At 40.8% G+C, this 17,498-nt stretch overlaps 1 protein-coding gene across 2 annotated transcripts in view; it reads right to left on the bottom strand.

The window, feature by feature from the left end:
- Window positions 1–7,361: 7,361 nt before the first annotated feature.
- grk4 (G protein-coupled receptor kinase 4) overlaps window positions 7,362–17,498 on the bottom strand; it is a 37,732-nt gene continuing 27,595 nt past the window's right edge. Inside the window, exons 9-16 of one of the 2 annotated variants that reach the window (XM_054604127.1) lie at window positions 14,528–14,718; window positions 12,939–12,976; window positions 12,377–12,466; window positions 11,980–12,188; window positions 10,159–10,296; window positions 9,386–9,523; window positions 8,380–8,511; window positions 7,362–7,458 (exon numbers count right to left, since the gene is read on the bottom strand). In XM_054604127.1, the coding sequence (XP_054460102.1) occupies window positions 7,402–7,458; window positions 8,380–8,511; window positions 9,386–9,523; window positions 10,159–10,296; window positions 11,980–12,188; window positions 12,377–12,466; window positions 12,939–12,976; window positions 14,528–14,718 (993 nt within the window). In that variant the 3' untranslated portion in view covers window positions 7,362–7,401. Of the gene's footprint in view, window positions 7,459–8,333; window positions 8,512–9,385; window positions 9,524–10,158; window positions 10,297–11,979; window positions 12,189–12,376; window positions 12,467–12,938; window positions 12,977–14,527; window positions 14,719–17,498 lie in introns of both variants that reach the window. The other variant, XM_054604128.1, reaches the window with a different exon arrangement.

The raw sequence follows: 17,498 nt of genomic DNA, 5'->3' as shown, positions 1-17,498 counted from the left end.
GTAACAGTATAAACCAGAGGATAACAGTATAAACCAGAGGGTAACAGTATAAACCAGAGGATATAAACCAGAGGATAACAGTATAAACCAGAGTATAAACCAGAGGGTAACAGTATAAACCAGAGGATAACAGTATAAACCAGAGGGTAACAGTATAAACACTCGTTTCACAGTACAAATGCTCACGACAGCAGCAACAACCAGTTCACAGGCCAAGAGCGAAAGAGAGATGGAATCACTGGGTCCTGAGGTTGATATGCAGCTCCACTGACGGCCTGATGACATTCAGGTGTGGGTGCTTCAGGCAGTGAAAGGGGGGCGTGGCAGACCTGAAACACAGAGACAGACAGCTCTCTTCCTAAAAGAGGCCAGAGATGAGTCAGGGGGCGTAACAACCCCTCCCATAAAACAGTGCATCACTTTTAAGGTTTTGTACATACTTTACACTGAGATACACACCATGTGAAAGTTACAATCTGGATAAAGTATCAGCAACAATGTTGTCAACACCCTTCTTGTGTCTGATCTCAAGATTATACTCTTGAACCAGTAATTGCGATGCGTATCAGTCTTTGGTTCTGGTTGTACATCCGGTTGAGGAACACTAAGGGGTTGTGGTCATTGAATACCACAACAGCAGCTGCACTCTTCTGCATCAGCTCCCTTTTTGGAATAGACACCGGTAAGCATGTTGTTTAACCGGGGAAACGTTACCGACATCAATATCGTACCTGACAGTGGTACTTGAGGGCCCATCTCAGAAAAGAGTAAGATAAGACCTAATAAGCCTCTGCACATCGTGATTTGGGGAATCTGGAAGATGTGAGAGGTGAGAATCAAGTTCATCAAGGATTGCAGAGTTAGGCAGCCTACCACATTGCTGAAGATCGTCATGCAACTCCAAACCATCATCAGCATGCTCCGCCAAAATGGACATCAGAGAGATGGAGGAAAATGTGGTCGTGGGCTCAGGCTGCTACTGACTGGACATGCACCAGATGAAGTGGGGCGGATACATAACCCATCTCAATGCCCGTACTATAATCAAGGGGCTACTGTTTATTGGTCTCAAGTGTTTTCAGTTAAATGATGTCTTCCCAACTATATCCTGAAAATGTATAACTTTGTGAGATACATGTTTTTTTTCTTGGGCAGTTTTCATGGCATCTACCACTACACCAAATGAAAAGAAAGATAATAAACAGGTCACCAAACATTGCAATATGTTGAAATGACATATAAAAAGTATGAGGTTTGCCTGACAGACAGAAAGTGAGATTAAGCAGTAAAATTACCCTTTTTCCAGAACACTATTTCCCCTGTCTTATCATGAGGAAATCAAATCAGTTCTCAACCATGTGAAAGGTCTTCTTTCTCTACCGAATCATCAAATTAAAACAAATTGCAAATGTTAACGTAAAGTGGTGACATACATCATTCAGAGTTGCAAAGAATTATTTTATACAAAATAAATAGTAAACATTGACAATTACACACTGAGGGTGAGGCCCATAACCCTTAAGAACAGCAAACACAAGCAGACAGGGCTTCAAATGATCCCATTGAAATCAAGGCCTGTCCTTTTAAGAGTACACTGAATAATTATTCTTTAAAGATTTCCTTCATTAATTGCTCAATTCTCATTGATCTACTTTTGTTCATAGAAATATTCTGTACCTAGCCAGCCCCGCTCTTTCTTCAGGGTTGTTTATTTTCTGTTCCAAGTTATCTGTGCAGAACTAAAGTTCACTGACATGAACTTTTCACACTGAACCTGTCGACAGTTTGTGGATACAGATATTTTTGGTTTGTAATCAAATCATGTAAAGCTTGCATTTAGTCTTGGACCTACACAACAATTCCTGTAGAAATATAGCAATATCTTTAAAAACAAAAATCATACCAGTCGTATGTATTAAATGTTAAACATTCTTCTGACAATTTAAATCAATAGAGATCCTTTCATCAATTTCAAAATAATTTAATAATCATATCAATTATACAAATAAATAAAAAATACTACATATTTTGCATCTATTACTTATATACTACTGAATGCATTTTATATTAGTCAAATAATTGCTAATAATAACAAAAGGTCAAAGGGATACCACTTTTTTCTTTACACTAGAGAAACCTTTTCTAGTCTTCCGATCACTCAAAGTGTCATCAGTCACCCATTCATACAACATACCACTGATGGCAGGGGTAACCAGCTGCTAAGCATTCACACCCCTCACAGCCTTGGGGGGAAATTTGGGGTTGAGTGTCTTGCCCAAGGACACATCGATATGTAACCTGGGATGGAACTAACGGTCTTCTAATTGAGGGACAATCCGCTCTACATACTGAGCCACTGTCGCTCCTGCCATCATGATTGGTGATCACATTTCTGGCGGAGTATGAAGGGATTCAGTAGAGCCCAGGCTGCTGGATTAGACGTCCTCCTCCAGGTTGTGCCCCTCAGCATCAATGATAACCGTCCTATTCAGATAAAACACAACACATCTATCAATGGTGTGATACAAACTGGACTGTCTCCAGCTGCTGCCATCACATCTACGTCCGTGGTCCAATAGACCTGGTATAGTTTTGTCGTAAGACGTCTTGGAAACTGTCTCTTATTTATCCAACTTGTTTTTTTAAGCCTGAAAAATGCTGGCAAACCCAACCCTCTCTACAAGTGTACTGGGTGATAAACTAAACCTCAAACAACAAAGTGACCATCTAGAATATCACCTTGTCCTGTCCTCAATTTCCTAGTCCATTTTGGACAGTTGGTAGACCGTTGCCACGCCAATGCAGCTTCTTTAAACATTAACAACAGCGTCAATGAAATATATAAATCACAGTAATCCATGAAAGCAGAATATACACTTACTTAATGCTGTGTACTGATAAATATATTTGATCTCATACTTCTACAATTTTGTGCCCTCACAATTGACGATCAGAAGCAGAAATGCAGCTGTAGTAATTCCCCACCAAAACTACTCACTGGAGATTCATTTGTGACTTTAAATTTACAGCAGCCATTGTATACGACCACCAAGATGGAAGCTTCGTTTCAGGTTAACAGACTGCAGTCAAAACAATAAGGGTTGTCAGCGCTCCTATGCTGGAGACAGCTGATCACTCTGCAGATCAGATGCACTCTTTGGGGAACGACTGGAGTTGTTTTTTTAAGACAGTAATATGAAACTGTACCATATACTTCTCAAGTCTTAAATGTCCCACATTGTGTAATCTTAACCAACATAAATAAAGACATTATTTCTATGATCATATTTGTTTTAGATTTTTTACAGGAGAGAGAGTGACGATAAAAAAACGTAAAGAAAGGTAAACGAAGAGGATGGCACATGGTTGTTTAGCCTGGCACTTAGAAACATGAAGGATTAAAGATGGAACATAAAAACACATGAAATCAGAAGAATTGAAGCAGAGATTATATTATATTACACAGATTTATTCATTTCATTTAGTCATTGAAGCGGTTTTGACAAAAACAACTAAATAGATTATTTGAAAGTACCTCTCATGTTGTGAGGAAAGAGCCTGGAAGACGTTGAAGTCAGGGATTAAAAAGTTAAAATAAATACCCACAATTCTACAATTTATTTTAAAAGTTGTCATGGTTACGTGAAATGTTGCAACTAAGTGCTAACCCATTCGTAATTACACCATTTCAAGGGTCTAAGGCCTTAGGGGGAAATTGGAATTGGGCCAAAACACCATCAGAAGTCTCTCCAGCTGTTAAAGCCGACTCACAGCTGATCCAGCTGTGATCAGCGACCGCAGTCATCAGAAACAGACGTCTTTTCAAAGGAAATTATGTCTCATTTCGCTTAAAACATATTTCCTTGTTTCCTCTCTCCTGGCACGGTTTCCTTGCGTCTCTCCATGCAGCCTTGGTGGGAGGGACGAGGGCGCAAGTGAGGGAAACGATGATGCAATCAAGAGACTTGGGATGTACCAAAGGAGAAAAGCATGTGCATGAAAATCTAACTTATCTGGATCTTACTTTCACATTATACTGAAGTTAATTAAAGTCCTACGCAACTCTGACTCAGCAGGAAAATAACTGATGGCAAAAACACAACCACCCATTAGAAATAAATTATTACCTTTAACTTTTTGTACTGGGTCAAGGAAGGAGTAAAAGCTTTCAAAACATCTTACCTGCAGCATATACAAATACCCTCTAACCAATGTTCATATACACTATATTGTGGCTTTGACATTGCACAAGTCTTAGCAGCATGACGTTAATTTTCTATGTCCATTAATCCACAAAAAACAAATCAATCCGACACAAATAAGTCAGGACACAAGTTTTTTTTTTTATACAAATGGCAGTGTATTATTTCATAATTACAAATGTCAGATATGGTACAACAACCAGTGATACAACTTGTACAAGAATTAACAATGACTGCAGTGGTTGAACGACATGACTGTACAGATACAAAAAAAAAAGAAAAGAGGAAAAAAAAATAATCAAGAAGTCCCACGCCCCGTTTGAATACCCATCATGCATTCGTCATTCCTCCCTTCCTTGAAACTATCACTTATCTGACATATCTGGACAGGAGAGGGGGAAACCCTGGAGAACCCCCAGGCATTTAAATCGGTGGTTTTCCCAAAACTAGACTCAAGTGACATCAAGGAACTGAGGATCTCTCACTTCTAAACGTTGCTGGTGAGCTCCATCCCAGATTCAGGGGGAGATTCGCCATCATCGCCTTGGAGGAAGGCAGGAGAGAAGGAGCGCATGTTGTGCATTCAAACGGGGGCTAAACTCAGCTGGTCACCTTGCCATTTATAAAGTTGTCCTCAGATACCAGTGAGATATGTTGGCACTAGAAGGTCATCATTTACATATACAAGGAACCTGAAGTATTACAAACCAATACATGCTTGAGTAATAAAACATATGTATTTTTCTAAAACAGGCATTACAATGCACTTAGTGCGGACATTCAAAACTGTTGAGCTGTTTAAAGTTCCTTTATGTGAAGGAATTTCTCTCAGAATGGACGGAATGATAGAAAAGAGGCTGAAAAAAAGGCGGGATGTCAGAACTTAACTTGGTTATTGGCACATACAATAAAGGCTGTCAGTCTTTCTTCAGTAAATTTTTCAGACAGCAAGACAAGTTGGATTTACTCGATGTTGCTTTTGGTATCATTGGCAAAAAAAAGACACTTCCTATAGTCATTGTCAAAACACACCATAGTGCAATAAAACTAAACACTTTACTGCTATATGGATGGTATAGGAGCAAAGTTCAAACAATGACAGAGGCATGGGTGGCGAACACAGTTTAGTTTCCCTGTGAGAGTGAGTGAATGTGTGTTAGTTACATGTTAGAAATACATCATTTACAAGGTTTTTGAGGCTAAAGAGCTAAAAGGCTAAAATCTACATAGGCAAGAGAAATCAGCTTCAAAATGTGCCTGAGAGCAACAAAAAAAATAATAACAAAGACACTCAGAAACTCATGTGATGACGAGCCAGCAACAGATGCACGCATACTATTCCTGATTTTTGACAATGGAATGTGCAACAGGGGACAAAGGTTTTAGAACAACTCTCCAAATTAGATGTCAGGATGGGGAATTATATGTGTACCATTTCAAATGTAAAGTCTTGAATGGTTTAAAATTCAAATGAGTGACATTCAAGTCCCTACATGATTTTATAACTATTGTATTGTTGTACTTCAATGCATAAGGTTGAACAGAAGCTGCATTTGCATACAATGACACACACACACACACACACACACACACACACACACACACACACACACACACACACACACACACACACACACACACACACACACACACACACACACACACACACACACACACACACACACACACACACACACACACACGTCCAGATTGGGTATTCACAGCATTAAAACAGGTGATGGGGAGTAAACAGCAACTGCCTTAAAAGCACATTTCAAAAGCAAAACGACAATGAGAAAAAACAATTAGAACTTGCTGAAAAATGTGCAGAAAATGAATTTGTTCACGACTTGTTGATTTGGAAGTAAACACTTTGTCTAAGATGAAACAAAAGTGCACAGCAACTGTGGCTCTGCAAGTGGACAAATGTTCCTGTACACAGATCCGATTTCTTACAATGCCACCACCACCACCATCATCATCATCATCATCATCAACTCCACTTGGCTTTCTGGTACACTGAAACTATGGGTGGCAAATTACTAGGATGTTTTAAGGTAAAGGATTGAAGCAGGTTTATAACAATAACCGGACATGTGAGGAAAAACAAAACAAAGAAAAGCCAGGTAGTCCAACAAAAGAAGCCGTAAAAACAAAAAGGATGAGGAATAAAGACAACAAAAAGACATGTTTTGCCTGAGTGAATAATGTAACAGACTTTAACTAAACAGATGTTCTCCCGAAGGAAACACAGCCGGACATCGGAAATTATAGATTTGAGCCATTTAGTAGCTCATTAGAGATTTTTGAAAAACAGGAATGATAATTATCAGACCTTCTTTTACAGAAAAAAAAAGTCTTCGTAATATTAACTTCAGATATACTAGTTGTTGCACTTGCTGCCTACAGGATTGTCAGAAATAAATCAATGCCATCTCTGCTAAAATAAAGTTGGTAGAGGCACCTAGAAGACATTTTACTACACATGTCCAGTACAACCTAACTGACTGGGCTGAGGGGAGGACTTATCACTTTAAAACCAGTTTTAATCAAAAGGGTCAGGTCGAACATGGCATCAATACATCAATGCTGGACTGGATTTATTCCCCCCCTCAAGTCACTCAGATCTACCTGAGCCCTGAGGGGTTCAGAGGACAAGGGTTAGTTTGGGAACTGGGTGAGTCTGATGTGCTAACAACACGTCATGTTGACCAAATCAATGACAAACATACAGCAAATGTAAAAACAAAAAAGCCTTATGCTACATTGAGAAAAAATAAAACTAAACAAAAAACTACTGGTACTGTGCTTCTTAAAAAAAGAAAAGAAAACTCCCCTATACACATTATCCATACTCACTCCAAAAGAAAAAAAAAAAAAAAAAGGAAATCAAAACGTAATGTATGCATTCAAGTGGTACTTTTATGGCTTTTTGTACAATACAACCTTTAGTGAAAATATACATCTAGACATAAATTCAAGTACAAATGTACAAAATCTTTAAACTCATACTTTTTTCTTTAATTATAATACACTTTTAATACAGCTCATAAATACAGGTCAACATTCACTGAGTTCCTAAGATTTGAGCTCGGTTTGGAGTTTGTGGTGAAGTTCAGCGGCGAAGGGTGGGAGGAGGAGGAGGAGGAGGAGGGAGGAGGAGGAGGAGGAGGGGGGGGGGGCAGGTGGAGGGAGTGGTTTAAAGTCGCGAGGGCTCCTCGATCTCGTCGTCACTGTAACCGCTCTTAAAACAGACCTGGGAAGGACCAGAAGTGAAGACATACCACCAACATTAGCAACTTTCATCACTTCCTCATCTCACATGTGCAGGATGAGGTCACATTCTCCTGAAACGCCGACCTTGACTTCATCACATCACAAGAAGTATTTCCAGCACACACACCTGCGCGCGCACATACACACCTATGGTCAGGTTAGAAGATAAAATAACAAATGCAACTAAAGCAAGGGTGTAGGTCATTATATTGTGCTTCCTATATATAAAAAAAACTAAACATGATATGTAAATCAGTTTTTTTTAATGATCCCTACTTAAAATGATAGGCTGTTTCCTTGATAGAGATCTGAAAATGTTTATTTGCATCTTTACGAACTAATCTTTAATTGTTAATATTTAAATACAGCCCCAACAACAAGATAAAGATGACTGTATGTACCCTGAGAGGCAAAGCACAGGGTGAAAAATACACACGAGGCACTCACTGCTGCCTTACAGCTTATTGCTGGGAGAACATGTTGATCATTTAAGATGACTCAGATGAAATGAGCATATTGACAGTTCCAGAGTAAGAGTTAAGGTAATATTAAGTCTTCCCGCAACCAAAAACCAGTTTCTCTCAGGACAAGACTCCTCATGTTTGAGACAACGTGGCACAGCAACACATACAGAAGAGAATATGCAGAGAAAGAAAAGCAAAGAGAGAGGCCTTATTCCAACTTAAACTAAGGATGACAGAACTGGAAACAACAAAATGATTCAAGGTTCAGGGAGGTAATGTTTTCAAATGTTGAGTTTGGGCAAGGCCTGGAAGGAAGGAAGGAAGGAAGGAAGGAAGGAAGGAAGGAAGGAAGGAAGGAAGGAAGGAAGGAAGGAAGGAAGAGAAGAAGTACCTTAGCCCCCACCCCCTCGGACAGTTGCCGGAGCACTAGCACTTGCCTCTCTTCTGAACAGGCGGTAGAAGAAGCCTCTCTTTGGTGGAGGATTGGGCCGATTCACGTCCAGGTCTGAGCACAGCGTCCCGTCAGTCTCGTAGACGTTGATTTCTTTGAAGCACTCCATCTCGATCATCTGCAAAAGGACGAGAGGTTGAGTTATCCGTCCTGATGACTTTCACTTCCTAGGGAGTTCGGCTCTACAAAAGGCCTGTGCGTCAGCGTAAGGGAGGGGGCCGTTTATTTATAACACAACCCTCTCTACAGGTAGCTGTTCAAGTGTCTATCTGGATTGAGCATTTAGGATGTAAATGGACACCTCCACACCGCGGCTCATACATATTGAAAAACTTGACTCATTCACAAGCAATGGCTAATTGACATTAAAAAGCTTTTACACAGATTTATCCTTGTACGTCACTCTTAAAGGTCCCACATTGTGAAAAGTGAGTTTTTTGTGCGTCGTTTTTAAATATAAGGCAGGTGTAATTGCTATATAAATACTGTGAAAGAATTAAAACCCTCCATCCATGGAGAAATACACAGTCTGTATTCAGAAGCTGAGCCTTAAAACGAGCCGTGTGATGTCACAACTATACAAAGTATAAACAAATTCACAGTTTTAAACGTAAACATTATAAATGTGTCCCAGATTATTTCCAGTTGCGGTGTATGTGAATAATATCAGCTGAAGACGTAAATATGGACCCAAGCTGTTGCTTAGCAACACAATTCTGTTGAAACACGCTAAACCAGAGCTTTTGAGCCAGAGGGTGAATACAGGTATATTCAGACTGACAGTGTGAGAAACAATAAAGAGTTTTTTGAACATTGAAGCATGTTAATATGTTCTGGTCGAAACCCAAAATACAAGTATAGACGTGGAAATGAAAATGTCCTTTAAAGAAAGTTAATCTTCTTTAATACAGGTGTTTCTCTGTCACCAGTGCTGTACTGCGTATTATGTGTCGGTTGTGCTACTGAACGATGACATCATCAGCCAGCAGTACCTCGTTCTGCCACGGGATGGAGACACTGCCTGTGACAAACTTGTGGTAGAAGTCGTCATCAGTGGGGTCAAGGTTCACCCCTTTGACAGTGGAGAACTGCTCAATGTCCAGGACGTCTTTACAGTAAACGGCCCGAGGCTGAGAGAGAGAGAGAGAGAGAGAGAGAGAGAGAGAGAGAGAGAGAGAGAGAGAGAGACAGTGTGAAAAGGTGCATTTATTTTGGATGAAAGGAGGACGTGGATACTAATCCTGAAATAATTCAGATGGTTATTTTAATAACGTCTCTTTGCTGCTCTGTTGTCCTTAGCGAGGCCCTACTGACCTGAATCACCCAAAATAGAAACGCAGATAGCACTATCTATTTTCAACTATTGATTTGACCCCTAAAGCCAGTCCCTCTCCCTCACTCAGGCTATTTATGACACGGAAAATGTATTGATTCTCTCCATGAACAGCTCTGTTATTGTAGGCAAAAATCTATGAGTGCAGCACACAGAACAAGCAAACAGTGTTTTTGGTTGAGTTACCACAGCCATCTACTGTTCACAAGCTCCACTGGAGGGATTCGTTTACAGGGAAACTCTGCTTTTATCACTATGATAACTAGCCTATACTGTAAGTGTTTGTTTATTTGTTACAATGGTATTTCCTGTATGCTGATACGCTGCTTGCTGAGGTTTTAGACTACAAGCTGTGACTCAAGCCTGTATGCACACTGTTTGAGTGCGTGTGTGTGTGTGTGTGTGTGTGTGTGTGTGTGTGTGTGTTCTTACATCAGGGCTGAAGGGAGGGTCCAGCATGTTGGCCTCCAGCCGTTTGAAGTTGATGTTTCTGAAGATGGGGTGCTGCTTCACCTCTATGGCCCCTCGACCCTGACAGCCCAGTCGCTCCTTGGGGTCCTTAGACAGGAGCTGACACGCAGCAGGAGGAAGAGGAACGAGAGGTTTAAACAGTACAACTCTCTGAAGATGTGCGTAATGTTAGCCCAAATAGAGTGGAAGATAAATGATGGCTTTATGTACTTTCAAATATGAACCAAACCTCTATTTAAGCCGGATTCCTCAATCATAACCTAACCTCTAGTTTGATGTATACAAAACACACACATGGTTGTAGTTTGCATGTAATCCTCGTGCCTCTATGTATCTGACCCAATGTAATCTGAAAAAGACCCATACAAATCCATGCACTCAGGGGTTAATGCAGCACCATCATGGATAGAATTAGAGAGCGCCTCTGGGTAATATTACCACCGCACCACCTACAGTGCAGCGGGCTCATGAAGTGGATGAGTGCTGTTTAGTGGTTTGGCTACCAGTGGACACTCTCACTGGCCCCTGTTGTCACCCAGAAGCGGGTGTCTTTCACAATCAACGGGCCAATGGCTTCTCACTTTTTCACCACGCTTCTTTCTCTCTCCAGTTCCCGATTGGTTCTCTTGTTTGTGCGTAACTCTTTCCCGGTTTACACCAGAGTTCAAAGCAGACTCTCACTTTCTGCTCTCAACAACGTGGATCACTGGTCTATTTTCAGCTGTGGTAATAACCCCCCCCCAGCATACTCTCCTCTTCCTTATTATCTTTCTCCCATTTCTTGCTGAAACCTATCAACCCCCCTCCACACCCCTCCTCTCCCTGGGTAGATTATGATATTGCTGAACCTCGGGTCATAATGTTCCACCGCGTCACACAAATCCTCGTCCTATCCCTTCCCCTCCTGCTCAGAGGCAAAGTAGCACATTGGCTCTCTCTGGCAGAAATGGTTCGATTGTGGAAGGCAGACGGGAAAGCTGCAAGTTAAATAAAATAAACAACTGATATCTCCCTAAAGTTCCACTAATCCATATTTTTACAGGGTGAATTATTAATTCTGCAGAGCAATTTAGCGCCTTTCAACTCATTGTGTTACGACTCACAAATTTACAATTTGGATTTAGTCTCACTGATCTCATCTGCACTGTTTTCAACCCTGATAAACACATATTGTTTGGTATCCAGCACCAATCAGCTGGATACCAAATAAATATATTTGATGTGTAAATATGAAACAGTTTTTTTCTATCTTTCGAAAGGTGATGATTTGTCAGTCTTGTTTACAGCCTGTTCTAGTGCATCAGAGTGTCAGAAAACTATATATAGGTTTAAACTGAATTTGTTCAGAAATAAGGTTTCCCAAAACAGGAAAAGACATCATGGTCTTTGCAATGAAATACTGCCAGTCAAACTAAAACTTCTTATGTCTCACTGTGCAACTTCTGCTTTTCATGCGTCACCGTGTCTACTGAGTGAGTGGCAGAAAATAAAAGGTGCTCACCTATTGAGGCCACGCCTACTTATTATATTAATAAAGGCAGTTATTGCAGTAATATAAACCTGTTCATGTAATTTATCAAGACAAGAAATTGAAGTTTCGTTCTTTTACAGATCTGAAATCCATCACCATGTTCCTCTCTCGTCTCAGCTACATCCATCCGTGTCCTCATTCGCCACAAGTCTCAATGAAATGTGTTAATGTGCTCTCCTCCCTTTGTCCTCTTTCCTCCTCCTCCACCCTTTTCCTCATCCCATGTCCCCTCCATCTCCTCTCTCTCTCACCTGTCTGCAGATGTCCTTCGCCTCCTCTGCGAACTTATCGGAGTACTCCTCCTGGTCCTCGCGCACTCGTCTGTCCACCTCCTCCCGCTTGACACGCTCCTTGCGCTTGCGGAAGGGCGACTGGCCCTGAATCATCTCAAAGACCAGGCAGCCCAGCCCCCACCAGTCCGGGCTGAAGTTGTAGCTCTCGTTCTGGATCACCTCGGGAGCTGAGGGAGGGGAGAGGGGATGAGGAGTGAGAGAAGAGAGGTCAGTTTAAGTGGCAAACAGGAAACCTGACCGAGGGGTTTACAATCTGAATCAAGTGGAACAGAGAAGTTGATTGCAGTGGTTTTGGTAAAGAAGGATGAAGGCTTGAGGAGGTAGAAGAGGGTTTCAGAGTTAACCAAACTCTTACCCATGTATCCAACGGTGCCCACTCTCCCTCGTATCGTCTCTCCTTCAGGGATTTGAACAGCAAGGCCCAAGTCTGAAATTCGGATGTGTCCTGAAAACGAACCAGAGATTAATAAATGAACTAAGATCATGTTAAATGTACATACTTTAATAAAATGAACTCTGCAGTGCAAAACATTTATTTTTCTAGATATCAAGAGCACAAAGATTATAGCCACAGAGTTCTGAATACTCATGTTACACTAAAATTATCTTTTATGATAAAAGAGAGAAAGAAAGAGAATACAAAAAAGTACGAGCGTAAGAGATAGATGAAGGAGATTCCTCTATTTCAAGAAAAGACCATGTTACAGAGAATAGACGATATGGGAGTATGACTCAGAGGAGGAGGAGAGAGTGTGAACTGAAGAACTTCAAGAGATGACTTTCCAGCCTGTGAGAGACATTCTGCTGCTGTACGTGCACATTATATTGTGGACTAGTAATAAACTGCTCACGTGTGTCTTGTAGCTTGTGAGGTGTTGGGTTACATAAAAAGAGGAACAAAAAAAAATGGAACGTACCACGATCATCCAGAAGGATGTTTTCAGGTTTCAAATCCCTGCAGGAAAAAAAAAACATGTTAAGGACACATTCAGTTGATTTAATGCTTGTATAAAAATAGTAATTATATTTGAAGATTTGACAATAAAAATCCTGGATAAATATTTGTAGCCTTTATTAACTTGTCGCGTTGTTGACATTTCATTGTCTTTTATTGCCTGTTATATTTCATGTGGATTAATAGATGGCTTATCTGCACACATATTGTTATTTGCCTTATTTGTTATCATGCGTTGTGTTGTAATGAGCTATGTTCATGTTTTCAAAAGTGGTACAACAGATGAATTTTAGGCTCCTTAAGTCAGTTTATTTTTATAAATCTCATCTCAGAATTTATTTACTAGTTATTCCCTATTCCGAGTCTTCTTTCAATTCACTCTCCACAAATATATTTTACTTTATTTTAACCCTTTTTTTTTTGCCAAATCATTGTCTTACCTAACTTTTTCACAAGTGTAATAAAAAAATATCAAATTTCTTATAACAACGAAACTATTTGAAAACTGTGAGGGTCTACTAACCATTGCCAAGCTCAACCACAATGCCAACTGTGACGTCTACTGTAACGCATGCCAAGATCAAGGAACACTGTGTTTATATGACTACATGGGACGTGTCTATGCGAGTGCACGCGTCCACCAAGAACACCAGTGTTTACATTAGCATTACTCCGAGGTTCCGATGAGTGTGACAGGTGCATGACACCTCAGAGAAATCAGCACTGAATGAATTCAGTGACACTTCATCATCCAGGACTTTCCATGTACACTAGTTCAAATCAAACATGACTGCAAAGACTCTTATGGAGCATATCTCTTCATAACACCAGAGCTGGGGAAATGTACAGGATTAACAGCAGCATAGAGTGTAGTGCAAACAAAAAAACTAAACAAGTAAAGCTATGGTTAATAAAAAAAAAAAGCAGCAGAGGCTGAGATATCCTAATGGTCATGATTCAAAATCTCCCATGATGCAACTGGGTAGCGACTTTGCACCCTCACTGCCTGGTAAAAACCCACTTATTTCAAACTCCACATTCCCATTTTGTAAAGCAGACTTTCTGTCAAAAAGTCTCAAGCCTCGTTCAAGATAACCCTGATGACATCACTGTGACATCTTCTGGGTTATTCTCTCAAACTCTAGAAAGCTCCTCTCAGAGATAAAAGACATCATGCATCCGTTTCTAATGGTTGAGAGGTGCTTCTCATGACAAGTAAACTGAACTTCCTTTGTAAAGTCGCTGGAGTGTTCCTTTAAAAGGCCAGGACATTTATCCAGTTGTAGAGGAATTATCTAGTAAAACCACAAGTTTACATAATGTTGTTCTGGGACTGTAAACCTCAAAAGGTCCTCAGAGACAGAGATCCTCAAAATACCCCTGAAAAGATGTCCTTAATCCACTACGCTCTAAGAAAGATGGCCCGCCTACAATACGTTATAATCTTCTAAAACAGAAGTAAAAACAAAAATGTATTGCTTTAATCTTCTTAAAGTAGTTACCCATCTACACCTGCCCCAAAACAGTTTCTGCCCCCCCATGTGGTCTAACCTGTAGACTATCCTCTCACGGTGCAGGTCCTCAAGGCCACAGCAGATCTCAGCAGCATAGAAGATGGCCCTCTGCTCGTCGAAGCCTGAGTTGCCCATGTTGTAGATGTGAAACTTTAAGTCACCGCCGTTCATTATGGTCAACACCAGGCACAGCGCATCCTTGGTCTCATAGGCATATGCTAGACTAACCTGGAGAGGGAGGCAAATTTGGGGGGAAGTGGTAACGAGGGAGGTGAAGAGCCAGTCAAGGAGTCGGTGCAGAAGAGAGAAAGGGGGGAGGAGGAGGAGGAAGAGGGGAGAGCAATGGTAAGAGACAGGGTGGCTAGAGGAACATGTTTGTTACATTTGGTTTATTCAATGCCCCAAATAATCATCCATGTCAGGAATGTACACAAAGAGAAACAAAGACAGCTTTATCACAGATACGGAAAAAAACAGAAGCTTCCTCTCCACTTCTTACTCCATCGCCTCGTGTGCTTTCCCTCTAATCCCACCATCCATCTCTCTTCTCTCTCTTCATTCCCACCAGCCTCCCCTACTCTCCCATCCTCCTTCCTCTCCCCCCTGTGGGTCAGTGACACACAGGGTACAGTGTGTGTGTGTGTGTGTGCTGAGGACAAGCAGGATGTTGCTGCCATCGGGAGGAATCCCATCTGCTCTGGACTACGTAGTTAAAGACGGACCGAAATAGGGGACGGGTAAAACTCTCATGGGCCAAATGGACCACACACACACCACACACACACACACACACACACACACACACACACACACACACACACACACACACACACACACACACACACACACACACACACACACACACACACACACACACACACACACACACACACACTACCTAAACGAACACACACACATCTACATGTCAGAGCAAAAAATATGTCTCTCACAGTGGGCTTGGTGTCAGTATTGTCTTTAAAACGTATTAAACACAAAAATAATTCTGAATCCACAAAGCTTCCCAATAATGAAAGAAGCTTAAAGTATTTCAATTGTGCAATCAAAATGTTCACCAGTGCATGACTTCTATGCTAATTTATGCAATAAAATCACAGAAGTGAAGAGAACCTGACAATCGGCTAACTGGAATGACTTTAGATGGTAACTTCACTAAACATTCCTCTGTAGTTTAATCTGCTCAGGTAAAGGACAGGACAGGCAGTGAAAGTCTTTACTTGTTCTTTGATCAGATATTTAAATTAGGGAGGCCCTGATGCGACTTTTTCAGTCCCCATAGCGATGCCCGGGCTGTGAGTATCGGCAGATACCGAGTACCGACTTGATAACAGTGTTAAATTAATAAGCTGCATGCCTCACTGTGTGGAAAAATCAAATATCAAGATATTTTATACCTCAATATTAGGACGATATTGTAGGGTTTGATTATTGGTGCTTTCAGAAAATATGAAATTTCTGATAAGTAATTGTCAGTAATGTGGATATATATAGTAAGTGACTAAAGGCAAATGATAGTGCAGCTAGAACAGTCTGTACATTACATGACTTTACTGTAGTGCAGCCTTTAAAACCAGGAAAAGAAGACACTCATTAAGATATATATAATCTACGCCGACATCTAGTCTCGTATCACAATATAATATCAATATAATATCAATATATATCGTCCAGCCCTATGGCATACCTTTAATAAAATGATACTCTAGGAAGTGTGTTTTAAGACAACATTAAATTAGAAGACTGACATATTATCTTGGGGAAAAAAACGTTGTTTGATACCGGTGCCAATGAGATAGAATTTTAAATCGTTAAATTACAGTCAACCAATTCAGCATCAGAGCGAGTAAGCTTTCCCTCAGTCTCACCTGCTGCAGACTGAAGAACAGGGCCATCCTGCTCTCTGCCTCACATACAGAAATATACGCACACCCACACACTGAATATGTGGATGGGTTATTGGTTAAAACATACAGTAAGCTAGCGGTACGTATTGACTAATAGTATGATGCACTGATAAAAAAAAAGTAAAGAGGAATAGCGCCAGAGAGAAAGAGAGAGAGAGAGAAATGAGGGGTTTGAGAGAGCACTTGACTCTTCCTCCTTGCTACTGCTGTTTGGTCAGTGTTGCTAGGCAACAGACCTGCTCTCATAGGTAGAGAGGCACATGAAGAGTCATCAGTTCTGCCTGCAGCACAGAGAATGAACACTAACACACACATACACACAAACACACACACTCACACACACAGAATCATGTGCCAATCCCAGGTGACAAGAGCTGCAAGTCTGAGGTTCTGTAACAAGCCCACTCCAGCCTCTGTGTGCGTGTGTATGTGTGTGTGTGTTTGTGTATGTGTGTGTGTGTATGCGGCACACATATGCATGCCAATACACATGCTTTTTCTGCCATGACTCACTCAAAACAAGGACGAGCAACACGGCTCACGCTGCAACAGAAACAGACTAATCCAAAAAACGTAGTACAATTCCACAAAACAGTTCGCTTCAAATGGAGACCATGGAGAGGCTTTGTGGCTCTGCTTCCTTACAGTGCAGCTTACTGTTCTACAGATCAATATCTCTGCTCTGTACAATTAAATAGTAGAACACCATGTTGGACAGTATGTACAAATATACATTGCACACAGCAGAAATGAACATGCGTATCCCTCCAGCCATTCCTCGCAATGTTCCAAGAATGTTAAAAGAGGACTCGCTGTAATTTTCTTGTCTTTGGAACAATCATTTTTTTTAAGAGAAACACAAAACTGAGCCAAAGCTAAGTTTTCTTTTCCTGCCGGAGCACCTGAGAAGTTTTTGTGCGTACAGTTGGACGGAATGGAAAGAGAAGCACACATTACTAATTTTCCAGCTGCGCTTGACTCCTGATGTCAAGCAGGATAGAAAATTCAGACATTTACATTTTTATAAACAGGGAGTGTTGATAGCAGAGTAAAAAAAAGAAAAAAACAGACAGCAGGAATACATCT

The sequence above is a fragment of the Anoplopoma fimbria genome, chromosome 9 (assembly GCF_027596085.1).
Source record: "Anoplopoma fimbria isolate UVic2021 breed Golden Eagle Sablefish chromosome 9, Afim_UVic_2022, whole genome shotgun sequence".
In the NCBI taxonomy this organism is placed as follows: Eukaryota; Metazoa; Chordata; class Actinopteri; order Perciformes; family Anoplopomatidae; genus Anoplopoma; species Anoplopoma fimbria.
Note: the sequence above shows the minus strand (reverse complement) of the source record. Positions and strands in the feature narration are given on the sequence as shown.